This window comes from Canis lupus, chromosome 25, assembly GCF_003254725.2.
Source record: "Canis lupus dingo isolate Sandy chromosome 25, ASM325472v2, whole genome shotgun sequence".
Classification (NCBI taxonomy): domain Eukaryota; kingdom Metazoa; phylum Chordata; class Mammalia; order Carnivora; family Canidae; genus Canis; species Canis lupus.
Window position 1 is genome coordinate 17,245,452 of NC_064267.1, and position 21,174 is coordinate 17,266,625.

Here is a 21,174-nt window from a genome sequence, read left to right on the forward strand (position 1 = left end):
GGGTGCTAGAGGAAGACTTTTAGGGGAATTTATTCTTTCTACCCCAAAGTTTTAAGCATAAGTCTTACATGGTACTGAGACACCTGAGTGTAGTTACTGTTAGAGCCCTTGAGTCAGTTTCCACCTCTGCTTCCTACTTAACCTTGAGCAAATTGATTATTCCATTCCTCAGTTTCTTCATCTGTAAAATGGGGATACTATTAGTTTCTACCTCATAAGGTTGTTAATAGGATTAATGTGAGATTATATATCTGCATGCCTGTCCATTAGTTGAAAATAATGCCTTGCAGTGCTAAGTACTCAATAAATGTTATTGTTGTGTTGCCTCTCCTTTTGGTATGTGCAAGGCTCTAGGAATTTAGAGATGAGTAAAAGAAAGTTCCTGGTGTCAGAAAAGTGAGAAAAGGAGACAAGGGGCAAGCAGATACTTGCAGTACATTATGGTAAATTGAATAGTAGAGATACATACATAGTGCATCCTACAAGGTGGTGAGATGGAGACATCATTTGTGTTCAGGCTGACTAGGGAAAGGTCAGGAAAGGCTGATGAAGGAGAGACTGAAGCAGAATTTGAAGGATGAGTTCTTATTTCCTGAGAGGAAGGAGTTTGACAGGTGGATGTTCTATAGATCATAATACCTAGGAACTTTTAAGAGAAAAATGCATATTTTTGGTTAGGGTCCCAGCCTGCTAAACCTTTGGGGACTGGGAATCTGTTTGGGATTGTTTTCTTTGTTTTTTTCTTTTGTTTTTAACAAAAGAGCTTCTCAGGACTCATCGATGCTCATAATTTGCTATGTGGAAACCATTGCCAAGTCATTTTCAAAAAGATTTAGAAGTTTTGGTTTTGGGAAACTAAAATGAATACCATATTGTCATTTAATGAATCAATTGATGGTTTTATTGTTTGTATGATAAATGTTCAACCAGGTGGGTAAGATAAACCAACTTTTAGATTATACTTCATTACTTAGAAAATCTGATATTTTATAAATGAAATAGCATTCTGTCATATTACAGTTATATTGAGACCAGTACTTTATTAAGCATGTGGATATCAGAGTATCCAAAGATTTTTAGCTTTAGGAACTATTTTTGTAGAATAACTGGCATAATTAATTATTTGCAAAATTATGTATGTGTACTGGGATGATGAGAAGAAAGAATATTTTATTATTTTTTTTTTAAGAAAGAATGTTTAAATCAGAATTACTGGGGTAGTCTATAGTTGTTGATTTGTATTCATAGCAGTAGGACATGTTGTAGTATTTATTAATATGCTGTGTTTTGGGGGTATAGTCAGCAGATATTAATGATGAAATATCTTACAAAAACACAAGCTTGTTGAATTAAAATAGTAAGAATGAAGAATTTGCAAATGGAAGGACAAAAATATTTGTACTCTGCAGAGTTAGCTGTTCAGAGTATTTTATTAATAAAGCCGTTTTCAAAAGACATGTTAAATAATTTAATACAGTTCTTTTTTTTAAAGATTTTATTTATTTATTCATGAGAGAGAGAGAGAGGCAGAGACATAGGCAGAGGGAGAAACAGGCTCCCCACAAGGAGCCTGATGTAGAACTTGATCCTGGACCCTGATCCTGGGCCCCAGGATCACCCCCTGAGCCAAAGGCAGACAGACGCTCAACCACTGAGCCACCCAGGAATCCCAATACAATTCTTTAATGAAAATACTTTCATTTTTATCTAGAGAGCTGTAGAGGGTGCTGTATCATAAGGAGTAGCATCTGAACTGGTTTTAGCTAATTATAAGAATTCCTTTAGGCCAGACCATCTAAGTAAGTCAAAGATTACCAAGCCGTATAATGAGAATGTATTTTAGGTGGGTATGTTTTAGGTTCAGAAGAATATCATTAGAGGAAAGAGTGTTAGAACAAAATGGAATTTAAAAACCTGGCAGACTATATATATAGAAGTTGTTTTTGTTAAGCCAGAAGTCTGGCCTTTCTGCTGATTAACTTATTATTCAGATAGGAGTTTTGTAAATTTCAAACTTTACAGGTCCCTATTATTTCTGGTTTAATGGTGATTTTAGGAAACTTGAGGTAAAATTATCTGATAAAACTTTTATTTTAAAGGATTGCTGTTAGAAATCAATTTTTAGTGACTTTGGATTTGGTTTCACCAGTGCTGAAGAATTTAGAGATTATTTGAACTTTGTCAAGTTAGGTGAAGTAATATATTTTGGAATAAAAAGCAATAAGTTAGCTATGTTTAAAAGATAAGGAAAATGTTAGGTAAGTATCTATCTTCTAAAATGTAGCAACTTTAAAGGATTCTCACCCAGAGTTTGCCAGGAATTTCTTCTATTACCCTGAAACCATATTTTAAATATTTATTATGAAGTTTTATACTTTATAGGTTTTTATGCTTTATAGTTTCTTTATTTTTTATTTTATTTTTTTAAGGTAAGGATTCTGTATTTTATTTTATTTTTTTTAAGATTTTATTTATTTATTCATGAGAGACCCAGAGAGAGAGAGAGAGAGAGAGAGAGAAAGAGAGAGAGAGGCAGACACAGGCAGAGGGTGAAGCAGGCTCCATCCATGCAGGGAGCCCGATGTGGGACTCGATCCCGTGTCCCCAGAATCATGACCACGGCAGAAGGCAGTGCTAAACCACTGAGCCACTCGGGCTGCCCTTATAGTTTCTTTAAAATAATAAGCAGGAATTTGTCCTCCCATTACCCCCCCAAAAGTGAAAGTATTTTCTTTTGTTGTGGGTTAAAGGTTTGCTATTGTTCAAACTTTTTTATTAAACAAGTGTACTTTGTTTTTTTGTTTTGTTTTGCTTTTGTTTTTTTAAACTCTCAAGGCACCACCTTCCATGGTTAATAATGAACAACGCCAGCATGCAGAGCACATATTCTTATCATTTAGGAAATCAAAATCACCATTTGCAGTTTGCAAGCATATTTTGGGTAAGTATTCACTTCAAAAATATTTTTGCAGAATCAAATCTCATTTCTATCTTGAATGTTAAGATATTTTAAATTCCTTTTAAAACAAGCAGGTTTGTATAGTTATAATTTTCCATTAGTAATCACTATTCAAGTGGCTTTAAAGATATTCCATAAAGCCAGACAGAGAACTTTGTTTTTCCTTAGAATTTTCTTCCCCTAAATATAGTATTCAATAATTTGTTTTGATACTGACCATAACATGAAGGCTGTTAATGGTGGGGGGAAAATCTAATATATTTTTCAGTTGTTTTCAAGAGTCCTTTCACTTATCATAGCAAATATACTGTCATATATCATATCCTAGTGTTTTAAAATTATGATTATTTTTGGACGTTTCAACAGTTTTTCTTTTAGCTTTTTTTCTGAAAAATTTTTTTAACCATATAGTTTGTGCTCCACTTGCTTAGCAAATATTAGTTCTGTGTAGGTTATCACTGTATATTTTAAAACAAAGTGTTAATTTTTACTATTGTAAAAACGTTTTATTACTACCTCTTAGCTGGCATATGTACAGAAATGCTCTTTCCTTTAAAAATAATTGCAAAGGTTACAATTCTTGTCCAAAAATGGTATTTTCTAAGAGATACACAGACTTCTGCCTCTTAACATATTTTTCAATAATCAGAGATTTTATTGGTTATTGTTATTTTATAACTTAATTATTGTTGACTCTACTTATTGGAGCCATTTTTGTAACCAATATACTCTGAGTTATCCTTGACCATAAAATTGATTAGTTGTGTATTAAGAACTAAAATATCTGATCTTTTATTCTTGTGCTTTTTGTGAGACTTAACTGTTAGCCACTAGCACTCTGATTTCCAGATTGAAATAGCCTATAATTAGCATTATGTTAAAAGTGCTTTTCATATAAGGAATTATAAATGAGTTGTTAGATTGGAGTAAAAAGAGCCCTGCTATGGATACTGTGAGATCTGGGCACCAGTGATGCCTGTTCTTGGTAACAACTTGAGGACGTCACTTAGCCTTCTTTTCATCTGTAAGACTGCAACATTGGGACCATTTTCCTTAATGGACTTGGTTGCCTTAAGCTGTTATGAGGCACGAATGTAGTAACATTTAAAACCACCTTCTAAACAGTAACATAAGTGACCCTATTACCTGATTTCAAAAGACATTTTAAAAATATGACAACCTTAAAAAAATGTTCTGTTCTCTGTTTGCAAGGAGCTAGCAGTGGTGGTGAAGGTGGCTCTGTCTCATTCAGGAGTTAGGTCTTGTCATTAGAGGAATAGTTTTAATAACCACCTTTTGATTTCTAAGTGAGGCAGTTTTGATCTTTTTTTTCTTCTTTTTTTTAATGGTCAGTTTTTATACTTTGGGTGAATTTGTTTCTGGCACCAAGAAAATTTGTTATCGTATGCCTGTGGGGAATATTCGATTTAATGTTAAATTACAAGAAGCAAAACTAAATTAAATTCACAATCAAGAATTTAAGGGAGCCTTCATCTTTACATCCTTGAAATTATTCAGCATTTAGAAATTAGATTTAGAAAACCATTGTATTAAACTATTCACCTAAAGTAATTTGAGTCTGATTTTTATGGCATATGCCTTAACTACATTAATTAGGATTCCATCATTTTCATCTGACTTTCTATGATAATCCAATTATCATTCTGTATTAGTTGGGAAATAGTTGATCTAAGTTTGTAAGTATTTTTTAGAGTGTATTTGTTTATACGACTCTTTCCTTTTTAGAGTTTGTATATTTTATGAAGTACTATTGCTTTGTTATGATTTGAGCTTGTTTTGGTATACTTTTGCTTTCCTGATAAAAATTTCTAGAAAATAGTATTGCTAGTTCCCACTGTGCTTGAGACATTAACTAACTATTTAAAAGGTTGAGTGCATGTATAATAAGCATAATCTAATCATTAATGTACTGCAAAGCCCTGTGTTACATTAATGTTTACATCTAAACTTCACAGAAAATCTTTCAGCTCCTTACTCAGTTGCCACCAGCACAGAAGGGTTAATTCCTCTAAGAAGACTTCTCATACAAGTGGCAGTCAATCGCAGTTCAGAATTTTCACATTCTTATTTAGCGTTAATATGTCATTTTTATACAATGTCTGGGTGATATATTCTAGTAAAGGGGAGACGTTCTCTTTGATGCTTCCCTTTTCTGGCCTCTTAAATTTCTTCCTTCCCACTTCTGTCTTAAGTTTTATTATGTTTCTTGTTTTTCCTCATTTCTTTCTCTTCTTATTCTTTTATTTTTATTCTAGGTTTACTTTTCCACTCTTCTCTGTGTGTGTGTGCACGCACGCGCATGTGCGTGTGCATGTTGCATGCCTGTGCATTTTATCAGAAGAGTACTTTTAGACTTCTTCACTTCAGAAGTCTTTGGCACTTAGGAATTTGCTAGTTTGGTCTGGTCAAATATGCATTCACAAATCCTGTGAGTTCTGTTCTTGTTAAAGTGATACATCCAGCCAGTGAGAGATTGGTTCCGTACTTCTGGAGCTAACTTTGTAGCATTCTTCTATCTTTTTTTCAGGGGGGAAATGAATTTCTTTAATTTCTTATCTCAGAAATGGTTGAAACAAAATAAAATGAAACCTGAGACTTTTCTTGGTTGGTGTGCCTATGTATTTATTAAGCAGACTCTGGAGCTTCTGTTGCTTATGCTTTGGACAGAAGTCTTTAAGCAGAGAGGTGTTTGTATGTAGTAGCTGAACATCTGGGACTCGATTACTATAGTTTTAGTTTTCTTTTGAAAATATTTTTTGAACAGAATGTAGTGCTCTGCCTCTCATTATATACTTCACTTTAACTTTTGTCTTCATGGCTCTATGTAGTTTCAGATGGCTGGCATGATAGAAATGAATTTTATTTACATAATTATTATTAAAGAGAGTTTCCTATGGTAGGAAGTGAAAGCTTACTGCTAAAGTGGCCTAAAATAGTTTGTTATCTAGACAGTGTTGTGGTCAGTGGAGAATCATCCTAAAAGTATCAGAAATTCTAGGTAAGTTGTGATTTCCTCATGAAGACCTTGAAATTTCGAGCATCTTTAGAGCGGAGAGCAAGAATAAGGCTTGTTTGTCCATGTGAAGTCTGATCTTGCTGGTAGCTTCTAGAGTTCCATATAGGATATGGAACATTTATATTACATATTTGTATATTTATATTATGTGTAAGTGCAGTTTATGAAAGCTACTCATAAATTTTATGAGAAAGTATAATTCATTAGGCTAGGAAAATTCCTCCTTTTAAATTTGGAATTTGGCTTTTCTTTTTTTCAGATTCCTCCATTCTTAGAGTAAGCTTCTTATGGGAGTAGTAATTTAGATATGCCTATTTAATATCAAACAGCTATTTAAGAAGGAGTTATCTTGGAAACTTTTTTTTTTTTAAGATTTTATTTATTTATTCGTGAGAGACAGAGAGGGGTGGGGGCAGAGGCAGGCAGAGGGAGAAGCAGGCTCCATGCAGGGATCCCAACATGAGACTCTGATCCCAGGTCTCCAGGATCATGTCCTGGGCTTGAAGGCAGCACTAAACCGCTGAGCCACCCAGGCTGCCCATCTTGGAAACTTTTGAAAGTCACTTGCCTTCTGCAGTTATTTCCTCCTCCATTCCTTGCAAAAAGGAGGAGAAGGCAGGAAGAATGGGTTGGATATAAGCACAGTTAGAAATAAGCATGTTTCATTGCTTATGAAAACAAGAAGGTGCTTGCTTGGTCTTCTCTTCATTGGCATATGCTCTTAGGGGCGGTTTAGTGTTGCTCAACGAACATTTACCAGCCATGTGACCTTGAATTTCTTGTCTTAATCTCTTGGTGCATCAATACTTTCTTCACCTGTAAAATGCAGGAAATGAATTAGATGATCTTTGGAATTGTATTTCCAAAATTTTGTGAGTCCCTAAGATTTTGCTTCTTTGTTAAAACCCATAGTTAAGGATTTTAGGTTTCTTGTCCCTAAAATGTTTATTATTTCAATAGAAAATGAAATTAGGCCATCAGTCATTTATTTTGAAGAAGAGGTTTATAATATTACTTGAATTACTTTTATGAAGCAGTACCATATTTCTCCTTAAGTGATCTAAATAGATACAGCTAGTTTCTGTTTCAAATCCTCTTTTTTTTTTCCTCTTTGAGTAAAACATCCCCCCCCCCCCCCCCCCCCGCCCCGTGGAACTTTAAACACATCTTTTTATAATAGGTTTACATTTTTGGAAGCTGTTGCTTTATTTATTGATAATATTTTAAGGTTTTTAAATTTTTGTGAGTTCTGATTATCATCTTAATTAGAATTCATGTTAAAATAGCATGGAATAATCAAACTTAAAAAAAAAAAGTCCGAATTGGTTCCTCTTACTAGTTTTCATATGTTCAAAACTCATATGTAGTAGTCTAAATTGATTGGAATTTAGTAGGGTATACCTTTTCTCATGCGTTTTTATAACTTATTGTGTCAAAATCACTTACCAGATTTTTAAATGACCTAAGTTTGAGTAGGAGAGAAAATGATGTGCCTGACTATATCTTCATGCTCTTCTGATAAATTCTTGAAGGTGCCATTCTATGCCTAGAGTTAATTTCTCATGGCTTTCAGATACTCATGTCTAGTGATCTGGCAAATAACCTGCAATCTAATCATAGACTTTTTCATGGATTTCATGTGATGGTTATTTTTTAGAACTTCAGAAAATTTCTACTTTTTCTTGACTTCATTTTGACTGTTTCTCCCTTTTGATAATGCTGTTTGGAAACCGATTGTAGTGGTACTGGTGAAAGAAAGAAAAAATAGAAAATTAAAATATTTCTTACATATGTTAATTTTCTATGTTTTCTTTCCCTCCTGATTCAGTTTTTAGTTCAGAAACTATAATTTGCTAGTTAAGGCTGGGTTTTTCTAAGTGTAGCTTTGGAATTTTACTCAGTTTGATCAGTATTGCAATCAGAAAATTCACAAGAACTTCTCACCTTGTGTAAATGTGACTTAATTTTTTTTTTAACATTTTGAGAAATGTAACCAGAAAGTGATTGTGTTTATTTCTGAACTTGCTATTGGAGATGGGCCATCCTGCTGAAAGCTTAATCACTTAACAAATATTTTAACAGCATGGCTCATCCCAAATAGTAATGTTCAAAGACTAGTTTCAGATATTTTGTAGATATGAAGCTCTATTTTGCACAGGGTGAGAATCTCTTAGGAAATTTTCTGATTGCTTTATATTTTTATTTTTATTTTTTTTAAAGCTGTGTTATTTTTTAGTTCTTCATGCTTTGGAAGTAACAGTTGAAGAGAGGTGAGGAAAGTTTGTGAAAATTGTGATCGGTGATTAGCTGCCACCTGCCTGGGTGTCTTCTGAGAGGAACTAACCTCTTTGTGGTGCTAGAGCAAGGTCACTGGATTAAAAAAAGAACAGGTAACCATCTTATTCCTTGTCTGAAAAGTTCTGTTTTTAAATTAATAAATGCAGAATGTTCAAAGGACGATGAACTGCTGTTTAAAGAAAATTTCTAATTTTCTCCTCAGAAACAAGTAAAGTGGACTATGTCCTCTTTCAAGCTGCCACAGCCATAATGGAAGCAGTTGTCCGAGAGTGGATTCTCTTGGAAAAAGGTAGCATCGAGTCACTGCGAACATTCCTTTTAACCTATGTCTTACAAAGGCCTAAGTAAGTATGTGGTGGAGATACTGCTGAAATACTTTTGCTGTGCTTTTTTTAAACTTTTTTTTCTTTATTGTAATGATACATGTTTATGGTTAAGCTCTGCTTGGGGCTTCTATTTTTAAAACACACACACATGGTTGTGGGTTGCTTTTGGTACTTAATGAACTATTTAAGCTTATGGAACTACGTCTTGTTTCTTTGAAAAGATTATTCTGGATGTTAGGGTTTTTGTGTTGGTTTAGTTCCAAAGATTTTGGTTATAAATAAAAGTTGATCTTGGACTCCAGAGAAAATCCTTTGTACTTCTTCTTTTGGTACTTGGTAAGTATTATAAGACATAGGTGAGTATCCTATGACAGGTGAAGAGGGAAATCTAAGTACCATTAACAAACCAAGTGTTTGGTTTGTTATCACTTGATTCATATCACTTGGTTCTATATATATATGTATCACTTGGTTTTATATATATATAATCAAGTAAACTGCTGTATATATTTATACACACACACACACAGAAATGTACATTAATAAGGTTGTAGAAGAGAAAGCACCAAATTCTTTTAGTAGTGTCTTTTGGAAAATGGATCAGTTTTCAGAAATAGGGTAAAAGGAAGTTTCCTTTTTGTGTTATACCATTCTATTATTTGAACATTTTATAAGATTTGTACATTCATTGCTTATATGATATATTTTTTTAATATGAGGAAAATTGTCAGTCACAGAACTTTGGGGAGAAATTCATTTGCTGGGATGGCTGGGTGGCTCAGGTTAAGCATCTGACTTGATTTCAGCTCAGGTCTTGATCTCAGAGTCATGAGTTTAAGCCCTGCCTTGGGGTCCATGCCGGACATGGAGCCTAATTAAAAAAAAAAAGGAAAGAAAAAGAAATTCATTTATTACTTACCTTTTTTTTTTTTTAAGTCCCCCAAATACCAAGTCTTCTTTTGGGAAGAGGCAGTGCACATTGTATGCCATTTGTGCAGTTGGACAATTGAATACTTTTTGCGTAGATGTTCATTTCCAAATTCAACGAAGAAAACGTTATGTAATCAGAAAGGCTAATAATTAGGAATGTGTTGAATGGCATTAAACGTGCATAAAGCTTTAAAACTAAAGCATACTTTGTTCCTACTGATTATTCACTAACAGTCTCTGAGTTCATAATGTTTAATAATAATTACCAACATGAATTTAGCACACAGTGTAGCGCTAGTTGCTTTACGTATAGAAGAATGCATGAGAGAAAAAGGCAAGATATACCTAGCCTATAAACAATACAGGTGTAATGGGTAACGTTTTCTGTAGATGAGTGGATACAGATGTAGGTAAAGGGAAGGTTTGGCTTGGAAACCAAAAAAACTGTTTTTTCCAGTTTTAATAGAATAAGGAAAAATTGATCGGATTTCAAATCTTTCTCTTCTTCATGCTGGTTTTCTTCTTTATTTAAATTTGAATTTGTTGTTTGATGAGGCCATTTGGGTGTGATGTGATACTGGCTTGCCTGGAGCTGCTCATTGAACCCCCACCTTCCCCATATTGGAACCACTGAACTCTGGAGAGTTCGGTAAACTTAAATGTGTGGTAGATTTTGATTGTGTTTGTATATGTGCGTGGGTGTGATCTCTTGTATTTTCCAAAATAGTCTTATTCTTAAATAATTTTCATTATTTCAGAAGCTACTTCAGAGCTGATTATAGAGTTCTACACTGAAATAGTTCACTTATATATTTTCTCCCAAACTCTGTAAAAAACTTTCAGCAAATTTGAAAGAAGAGTACAGTGAACACACACATACTTTTTTCCTAGTAGGAGCTTAGTTAACATTTGTCACATTTGATTTCTCTCATCTATGTGCATTTCCCCCCAAACCACCTGAAAGTATGCAGCAGAAGTGTAATCTAATTCTCATTCTGTATTTTCATTTCCCTAGTTGTCTGAGTAATGTTATTAATATTCTTTCCTCCTTTATAGGTTATTTGTTTGATCCAGGATTTAACCACAGATTATGTGTTGTATGTAGTTATGTCTCTTTTAATCTAGAATAATTTTACCCTTTTGTGTTTTTCATGACACAGCCAATTTTATTTTATAGAATTTCCTACAGTGTGGACTCGAGTCAAGTGAAAATTGTTGGTATACTGCTTAGATAACATATTATGAATCTTACGTTCATAGTGTTGTATATTTTTCATTTGGTCCACAGAATTTTTTCCTCTTAATTGGATAAAATTTGCTTAGTCAAATGGAAGTTGCACTTGACAGTATGCAGAGTGGTTGAGAAAGGGACTGTGATTTCCACTTCTGTCAGTCTGTGTGCAGGGGCAGATTATTTACCCTCTTCGTGCATTAGTTTTTTTAATTGTTGTTATTACTTAACTATTAGAGTTAATATTTGTTTTATTCAAAAGATAGTTGTGAGGATTGAATGTATTAATTTTTGTGAAATTAATTTATAGGAAGTCTTGCATATCGTAAGCACCAACAAATGTTAGCCATTATTATTTATTTTCCTAGTAAGTTAATTCTTGCCAATCGGAGTTCCTTAAAAGTAGCTTTATGAAAAAAAAAAGTAGCTTTATGGAGGTGCCTGGGCAACTCAGTTGGTTGAGCATCAGACTCTTGGCTCAGGTCATGATTTCAGGGTCAAGGGATCAAACACTGGGTCAGGCTCCCTGCTTAGCAGGGAGTCTGTTTGGAGATTCTCTCCCTCTGCCCCTGCCCCCACATGTGCATGCACTCACTCAAATAAATCTTTTAAAAAATAAATAAAGCTAACTTTATGTACATTTTCTAGTAGTAGTTAGTGTATTTGAAATTATTGTGTGTCCCCCTTCCCCCTTCCCAAAAAATAGAAAAATTCACTTTGGTCAGCTCCCGTTTTTCCACGTAATAGAATTTCTGCATTTATTTGTTAATGAATGTTTCAAGTGTATTTGAAGGAGTATTTTTCACTTTAGACTTGACATAGACTTGTTTGTTTGTATAAATGTGTAGCAAATGCCTATTGTGTGTTGTGGGGAGCCCTCTTTGGTAATGTCGCACTCTCTGAAGAAAGTGGCATCACAGTCTTGGCAGAAGACATAGACATTTAGAGACCCAGAAGTGCATGGGCATTGTGCCAGGAACTGAAAGAAGCAGTGTATCTGTAGTTTTGAGTGTATGTGGATGGGGGGAAATTAGAGAGGGCAGCAGGTGTCTGACCATGAAGGCCTTGGAAGTGAGTGTATCATTTATGTTCAAATGGAGACACTTTCCAGGGTTAAAGAAAATACTGTTAGTAAGTAAGGAGGTAAGACAATGGGTAAATTGGGAGTGTCCAAAGAAAGCTAGGCTGGGTCCTACTGCTTGTAAGCCATGTTGAGGAATTTGGGGTTTATCCCAAGCTCCTGGTTGTTGTATCCTTGTGGCATTTTAGAGTCTGGATTATAAGGTTCAGAGTTCTGTTTTCTGACCTTTACTTTTAAAAAAAGGTTGTGAAAAGAAAATTAAATATCTGTGTCCTGTGGTCTAATGGACTTTGTAGAATGCCTCCACTTAGAATCAGTGCTTCTGCCATCACATTGTGGAGCACAATTTAGATAGGAAAAATTTTAAAGTCTTAAAAATTTGTATGTGTCCATAATATATGTTGGGTAGCTAGCTTGTTGCCTTTTCACATTAAAGGGAATGAATTTAAGATTATACTAGTACTGGTTAGAGCAAGTGTATGAGGAGGGTGAGGGGCAGAGGAAGAAGCAGACCCCCCCCCCCCCCGGCTGATCAGGGAGCCTGATGTAGGGCTTGATTCCAGGACCCTGGGATCATGACCTGAGCTGAAGGCAGATGCTTAACTCACTTAGCCACCCAGGCGTCCCCAGAATTTCTTTTAATTGTTAGAATCATAATCTGGCTCTTAGTGAACTGACTTGCATCTATTGAATACTGCCTGGATCAGCTAACACTTATATAGGACTTAGTATGCACTGGGCACAGTTTTAAGAACCTTTAATCCTAGTAACATCCCTGTTACTGTTACCTCCTTTTAATAGATGAGAGAGCTTGAGGCTCTGAAACTCTCTTGCTCAGGGTCACATAGCCAGTAAATGATGGAAAGCAGAATCAAACGGAATCTTATCACTCTAGAAGCTGTGCATAACCATTTGGCTCTACACTATCCTCAGATAGAAGCGGTGTTTTAGTTGCTTCAGGCAGTGAGAAATTTGGAAGTATTTTTATATATTAGATTCATGTAAAGGTTTTCATAATGATTTTTATGTTTTACAGCCTCCAAAAGTATGTTCGGGAACAGATTCTATTAGCAGTAGCAGTAATTGTAAAACGAGGATCCTTAGATAAATCAATTGACTGCAAAAGCATTTTTCACGAAGTCAGCCAGTTGATAAGTAGTGGCAATCCCACTGTGGTAAGTGTGCTGTCTGTATTTATAAATATTTAAAATTTTTCATTTTGTATGAGACAACATAACAGTAATGTATCTATATTAAAGAACAAGTACACAGTGTAAGAATCAAGCAGTTTTCATTTGTTCATGTTTTCTTTTAGTCCTTTTTTATATTTACATACTATAGATAGAGTGTACTTTGCTTTTTCATTTGATTTTGTTTTTGCACATTGCCAGTGTTCATAATCATCATTTTAATTGTATAAAATACTATAAGCTAATATACTGTAATATTCTTAAACATTTCTTTTATATTGAGCATTTTCCCTCATTTAATAAACTGGTAACTACTATTGATAATAGAAATGTTTGAATAAAATATAAAGTGACATGTAACAAAAATTATTTGTTGCTATACTAATGGGTTGAGGTATACTTTGGCCACTAGGTGTTAACTGAAGAAATTTGAGAACCCTTGTTTCTGACCAAATTACTATGGGGAACCTGTTTTTGCCCCTTTCAGTGTCCTGTCTACCTTTTGAGAACTAGTCATGCCTAGAGAGTGATTGGTGGTAGCCATTCTGTCAGAGGCAGAAGGATTGGAGTTGGTGTTAGTGATCAGCTATGATCCTTGGTTAGAACTTTTGACTATTATCAGCTGAAGGATATTGTGAAGGAATTGGGATTGTTAATACCTGGCTCTTCTGATTTTCAGGTATTAAATCTTTAAATATTTTGGATAGTTTTTTCATTTTACCAATTTCTTTAATCATTTGGAAGATACCTAGGTGAGGCTATGCACCTTACAGCTCCTTTTGAATTACTTTACATCTTCAGTGGCCCCTTAGTGAATAGATTTTAATAATTTGATGGTTTGAGATTAGGATGGAGGTACATTTCTGGAGGACTCTACACAAGTGCCTTACTTTCCATAGTATCTTGGATCTCCTGCCCCTCAACCTCTTACTGTAGGCAGATGCATACTCTCCTCTTTGCCTTAGCCATCTGTCCCTCACTCTGGCTTGGATCCCCAGTGTGATGTACCAGGGTCTCAACTAAAGGACTGCATAAGCAAGTTGTCAGGACTTTAGAACTTCCTCTACATACCCGAAGTATGTTTTATTTTTCCTTTGGAATACACCAGTGGTCGTATATCTATTCTCTTTTTTCCTTATCAACTTTATTGAGGAATAATTTACTTGTGTTACTGTATCCATTTAAGATGTACACGTCTATGAATTGTGACAGTTATGTATGAACTGCCACCACAGTATAGATATAGAACAATTTTTGATCAAGAGTACTGCTCTCCAATAGAACTGTGTTGATGCAAATGTTCTGGATCTGTACTTCAATATGTAGCCGCTACACCAGACATGTGTGGCTTTGAGCATTTGAAATGTGGCTGGTGTGACTGAGGAACTGAGTTTTTATTTTTTCTTAATTGAAATTCAATAGTTACGTATAGTTTGTGGCAACCATATTGGACAATGCAGTTCTAGAGACTTTGATAATCCAAAAGTCTCATTTTATATTTGTTTGTTTTCACTTAATCTTGGTATTGGAAAGTTTAATTGTTTACATAAAACTGACAACTTCAAAAATGTGCATGTTTGAATCATTGCATTTTATGAGTCATTTTGGCTTTGTTTTATGTAGTGAGAAGCTCTCGAAAATAATCCTCAAGATTCTATTTAAAATTTTTGGATAAAAATGATTGGGATGCTGCTTTTTACTTAGGTTAATCTTTATACTTTAACAGTCTCTGTTGGTACACATGGTCTCCATTTCTGATGATGAGCTTTGCTCTTGTCATGTTGATGCCTCAGAGTTGCCTACATTAGTTGTGTAATGATAATCTTGTTATATGCAATGTTTGTTAGTATTCATTGTCCAACTAATGGCCATGTGTGCAATCCAATGGTGGCTGTCAATTGACGTTTGAAGGAAAAACAAGTGGAGACTATAACTAGCCAGAGGTGGTAGGGAAGGGGTACCTGCACTATGATGTTTATAGCAGTGTTGTCTACAATAGCCAAACTATAGAAAGAGCCCAAGTGTCCATCGTTTGACAAATAGATTAAGAAGATGTGGTATGTGTATATATATACATACAACGGTATATTACTCAGCCATCTAAAAGAATGAAATCTTGTCATTTGTAGCAACATGGGTGGAGCTAGAGTATATTATGCTGAGCAGAATACGTCAGAGAAAGGTTTCACTTACATGATTTCACTCGTAATTTAGGAAACAAAATAGATGAACATATGGGAAGGGAGGAAAAAAAGAGAGGGAAGCAAACCATAAGAGACTCTTAACAATAGAGAAATGAGGATTGATGGAGGGAGATTGGGTGGGAGATGGGCTAAGTGGGTGATGAGTACTAAGGAGGGCATGTGTTTATGATGAGCACTGGGTGTTATATGTAAGTGAGGAATCAGTGAATTCTACTCCTGAAACCAATATTATTGCACTATATGTTAAGTAAATAGAATTTAAATAAAAATTTGAAAGAAAAAAAACTAGTACAGAAAAGTTTTGGAACTGAGGCTGCTACTTAGAAATGTTATCCTGGCCTCTGCTGCTCTGAATCAAGTTATTTTTCATATTTTAGATTCTACTTGAGACATAGTGTTTTCATTTGCTAATCTGCAGTAAAGGAGTCCAGCTCATTGTGATTGACCAGGATTTAAACTTTAGAATATTAACTAGTAATTCTAGTATCTCTATGTTTATGACTAATGCTTTTTCCCTTGTTGGTTTGGCGATCATGTCAGCTGGGATTTCAATATTAAGGTAGAATTTCTGTGGCCTGGCCTCATCTCCCACAAGTAGCTTCTTGGCTCCAGATACCGAAGGCACAGGATCAAGAGTCCCTTGCCTCTCAGGAATGAACACATTCTCGGGAATTGTGTTCTTCTCTTTCTTTCCCCTTGGGTAATTTGACCCACCACAAAAAGTATAGTCCCAATCCAACCTGGCATTTGGATCTTTTTGAGCTACTGAAATAACTCATGTTCTAAGAATGATTGGAACAGATGTAACTGTTTAGTTAGAGAAGATTTTGCTTTATTCACAGTGTATATATACTCTGAGAATAGTGGATAAATTTAATATCCTCATGAAATACTCCAAAACAAAGTTTTGTTGTTTTTTTAAGTTGAATTTCTACTAACAGGGTTAAGAACTTTTATAGTAGTAGGCAGTCAGTAGTGGGAGGTAGAATTTAATTTCTCGATTGCTGGATGAATTTACTTTGGTGACTACACTGAACATTAAACTAGAAAAGTACTCTTACATTTATATGGCAAGTTAAATACCCACCCTGCCACCGTGTGGCCATCCCTATTTGTCCTTGCCTGGCAGTGAACCTAGCTCATTTGGCAAGTCTAAAAAAATGAGTTACAGACTAGTAAAACATTTTCTTCTCTCTTTATTTCCTTCTGAGATTGTTAAGAATTTGTGGGAATGCTATAAGAATTTACTTAAGATTTTCGTAATCTCAGAGACAAGAATCTCAGCGGGAGGGAGGATATACTAGCATGATAAAATCAGAACACTGAAACTTTCTTTATAAGAGTAAATTTAACAGCTATTTGAAAAGAAGAGATAACTGATGATTTTTTATAGATGAGTTGATCTCATGAATTATTACATTAGTTTTACTAACTTTCTCGTCATATTTCCATCAACCTTCATTGGTCAGAAACTGTATGTAGTCTGGCTTTCCCACTTCCTTTTTATATTTTTTGGTGGTGCATCCCCTTGTACTAAAGTACATGTTCAAATACGCTTAGGGGCAATATGGTGTAATAGAACACTGATTCTGATTTTGGATTCACATTTAGGCTTAAATCGCAGCTCTGCCATTTACTACCTTACCTTACTACCTTGTACAAATTATTTACCATCTCTAGGACCGGATTTACTAATAATGTTTGTAAAAAAAAAAAAAAAAGAACATCATAATGTCCATTTCTGGGGCTTCCCAGATGAGAAAAGACGGTATTAAATACATTTAGTCAGCATTCAACAAATGTGTGTTTTTTCTTCCTAGTAGTTTAACACTCCTTTGCTTATAGAACTTTGGGACATATACGTCATCTCTTTTTCTATCAAGTAGGATTTTAAGTATAGAAATCAGAAGAAAGTATTTATGCTTTTATTCTTGAGTGGAAACTAATTGTGTATTTAGAAAAAAATACTGGTAACCAACATAATGACTTTCCTTTAAATACTTTAAGAAGTTGGGCAGCCCAGGTGGCTCAGCGGTTTAGCGCCGCCTTCAGCCCAGGGCATGATCCTGGAGACCTGGAATTGAGTCCCACATGGGTTCCCTGCTTGGAGCCTGCTTCTACCTCTGCTTGTGTCTCTGTGCCTCTCTCTCTCTCTCTTTCTGTCTCTCTCTCTGTATCTCATGAATAAATAAATAAAATCTTTTAAAAAATAAAAGTTTCTTATTAGGGACTCCTGGGTGGCTCAGTGGTTAAGCGTCTGCCTTAGGCTCAGGGCGTGATCCTGGAGTACTGGGATTGAGTCCCACATCTGGCTCCCTTCAGGGAGCCTGCTTCTCCCTCTACCTATGTCTCTGCCTCTCTCTTTGTGTCTCTCATGAATAAATACATAAAATCTTAAAAAAAAAAAGTTTCTTATAGTTGTTTACAGATAGTTTTGTGGAAAAATATCTAATTCATAAAGCATTTCCTAAGGAGATTGTATTTTTTTTTAAATACAGTCCATTTTCCAGGTATCATGATGTATTCTCAGTATAGTTGTGTTTGTACAATTATTAAATGACACATTGTTTCATGCATATCTTTGTAGACAGGCTGTTTTCCTTCTGTGGTTATAAAGGTTGCTGTGGTTACTTCATCTGTTTGTAATAGTATCAGACCCACTGTACTAATTTGAAAGGGATAGACCTAGAGACTTTACTTCCTAAGGAAATTAGCTAAATTTTTTATTTTAAATTAACATTTAAGCTAAATTTTTCATCTGTTTCATGTTTATTTCCTTTGAAAGTAGTAGGCATATCTTAAGTCACTTTTAAAGCTGTTTAATTTAGCGTTTAAGCCTCCTGTCTTCCTCTTTGCCATGCTAGAGAGAAGTGGGTGAGAAATTCACTTGTCTACAGCAGTGCTGCCCCTGGATGTGATAGCCAACCTAATCTCTCTTATCACAAGTCTCATTGATGTTTGCTTAGAAGAGCAGCTGGAAGTCTGCTTTATGTATGGCAACCTTTCATAAAGTTTATTCTTGGTAATAAATCTCCTGGGGTAAGAGCCAGGCTATTATAAGAGACAATCCTCTCTCTGAGCAAGAGTATTTTATTTTGTCAGCTGGAGTTAGTGTTTGAATATCTTGTGCTTAGGACAGTAAGCTGGTGAGTAAGGCAAGCTCTCAAAGGGTATTTTTCACTATCATGAAATTAATGGCTTTCACTAGAAATGAGAACGCTGCTGTAGGACTTGTAATGTGAAGACAGCAGTTATTTACGTTGTTAGTGAATTAACTTGTGAGTTTTTAGTACTTCAGTGAAAGAAAACATATTAAAACTCACTTATAACCTTGAGACCTCATTGAATTTTCTATTTGTTTTACATATTTAAATTTTCTTTTTGAAATGTATCAACTGCTAAAAAATAGTGAACACACCATGTATGCATTTTCCACTTGCTTTTTGTTAGTATGATGTTAGTCACAGATGTAAATGTTGATTCGTTAATCCAGCTAAGATTTACTGAGCATCTGCTATATTGCTTTAATGATGCTTTAGTTGTAGCTTTCTTTTTTTAACTGATAAGTGATCTTGTGATTTTAATTTGATGGAATGTAGATAATAGTCAAGAAATGGGACCAAAAAATCTAAAATAGATTGTTGTTGTCAATAATGATAAAAATACTTTTGTCATCTTACCTTATCAGATCATAAGCTGCCACCTATATACATAATACTTTTACACACATTATCTAATTTGAACATTTGGACAGACCTATGAATTAAAAAAAAGGTTGTTAACCCTTTGTATAGATGAGAAAATTGAGGCCAGGATAGATGAAGCGATTTGCCCTCAATTACTTGAAGTGGTATATCTCTTAGCTCTTAGAACCCAGGTTTTCTGACTCCTCTGTCAAAACAATAAGATTCTTGTATTAGCCACTTGTAAGAGTCCTGTAGAGTAATTTAGAATTTAGTTTGGACATAGTTTTAATATTTGGTTTCTAACTTGTTGCAACTAAAAATTATTGATTTAGAGCTACTTGTTAGTGCTAGTCAGATTGCCAACAGCAATGAGTGATAGATACCAACAAAGGATGGTTGAGAAAAACTGAAGCAAACATAAATCAAAAAGATTGAGCTCTGGTGCCTTTGTCAAAGGGTGTAAAACCTCATATGTTTAAGTAGATTCCAAGTATTCACTTTATTACAATATCATACAATAATTGCCTTAGAAATAATTCATTTGGAAAAATTCACATGAAGGAAGTTGCATTAAAAATGTTTGCTGGTTGCATTTGGATATTAACTTAATTTTCTATGATCTTGGATAAATGAAGCATTGTTATGTTAACCTCTTATACTTCTAAGATTTGTACTAATGGTATTTTATACTGGTTTAATCACTGTTAACTTAGAATGACAGTCTTATAGTATACTACTTATCAGTTAACTTTGATCTGATTTCGTTGAAATTCACCACTCTCAATTATTTACAACAGATTTTGTTTCTGGCCCTCTTAAGTATCAGAGCCTACTACAGAAATAATATCTAGCCCTGACTATGTGACAAAGGGCAAAGAGGCAGCACTTGAAGGTACTGATCAGTAGAGGGGGAGTTAAGAGGTAATACACTTGGGATAACCATTGAGACCTGAAAGTCTGAAACAAGCAGACAGGAACCTTCTACAAGGGTAAGAAAAACAAAAACTTATGATCTGTCTGAGGCAGATTTGATGCTTTTCCCTCCCTTTCTTCTTTGTCCTGAGAAGGAGCTATTGTCTTTTTCCTGTAGGATTTCACTTTTGGCTTGCTTTCTTAGTTACCTTCAACAGTGCACTGCATCTACTATGAAGGTAACTTGATTTTAATGAGATTTAATTGATAATCAAATACCAGAAATGAGTAAACATGTTGGGAAATGAGTCCTGGCCACAATGTGATACGTGATCTGTGAATAGGGAGAAATATTGTGTTGATATGTGTAGAAGTGCTTTGCTGTCTTACTGTATAATCACTGCTTAATTAGTCATCATTCTTGAGGAATTTCTATTAATTAGGTACCTTTGAACCCTGGTGATATGGTATATTGAATGTTTATAATGTTAATCTCAAATCCTTACAGGGATTCCAAATTAAGGAGCAGTTAAGCTGATACCTTTTAATGATGAGACTATCTTGCTGAATTTTAGTTCTTTTAAAGCTGATAGTTTTAGGTAGGTTAATACTGGAATATTTGGTTTCTGATAATACTTGTTACTATGCTGAGTGATTAATATATTTCTATGTATTTCTTCACATAGCAATAATTTGAGAAGAAATAACTTTGTCTCGTTTCATAAGTATAAAGTGGAAAGAAGAATGCAAAACAATACATATAAGTGATAGTAATGATATATAAATGATGTATACCTATGTATTAAAAAATTAGAAAACTGGGCAGATATTCACAGTAATAACCTGTGGATAGTAGGATTGTGGGCAGTTTTTTTTGTGCTTTTCTGTACTTTCTGGTTTTTCTAAGATTAAGATATTTTATAGGAAAAAATTAAGTAAAAACAAAATATTCTTATGTTCAGAAAACTGAGTCTATATTTTTAGACTGTGCTTTGTTCTTAATTATCATGTGTTAAGAATGTACTTTGCTTTATGGGTGAATTTTACTTCAATAATGTGAAAGTTTGCTGTTTTGGAGAGGTAATCCCTATTGCTGCTCATGAAGCCATCCCATCCTCCTAAGGGCTCCTTGTTTGTGTGATGAAGTTTGGAGTTAAAGGAGACTTTTATTTCTAAAAATTCTTTTTGGGGCACCTGGGTGGCTCAGTCGGTTAAGCATCCGACTCTTGGTCTCAGGCTGGTGAGTTCAGGCTTCCCGTGGGGCTCCACGCTGGATGTGGCGCCTTCTTAAGGAAGGATTTTTATCTTTTCTTTTTTTTT

The 21,174-nt window shown here is 34.7% G+C and overlaps 1 protein-coding gene across 7 annotated transcripts in view; it reads left to right on the forward strand.

The window, feature by feature from the left end:
- XPO4 (exportin 4) overlaps positions 1–21,174 on the forward strand; it is a 122,445-nt gene that overhangs the window by 27,273 nt on the left and 73,998 nt on the right. For 3 of the 7 annotated variants that reach the window (XM_025462739.3, XM_025462738.3, XM_025462740.3), the window contains 3 exons: positions 2,836–2,941; positions 8,497–8,638; positions 12,899–13,037. In XM_025462739.3, coding sequence (XP_025318524.1) covers positions 2,836–2,941; positions 8,497–8,638; positions 12,899–13,037 — 387 coding nt within the window. Of the gene's footprint in view, positions 1–2,835; positions 2,942–8,216; positions 8,387–8,496; positions 8,639–12,898; positions 13,038–20,026; positions 20,454–21,174 lie in introns of those variants that run through there. The other 4 variants (XM_025462741.3, XM_049101406.1, XM_035716628.2 and 1 more) reach the window with 4 other exon arrangements.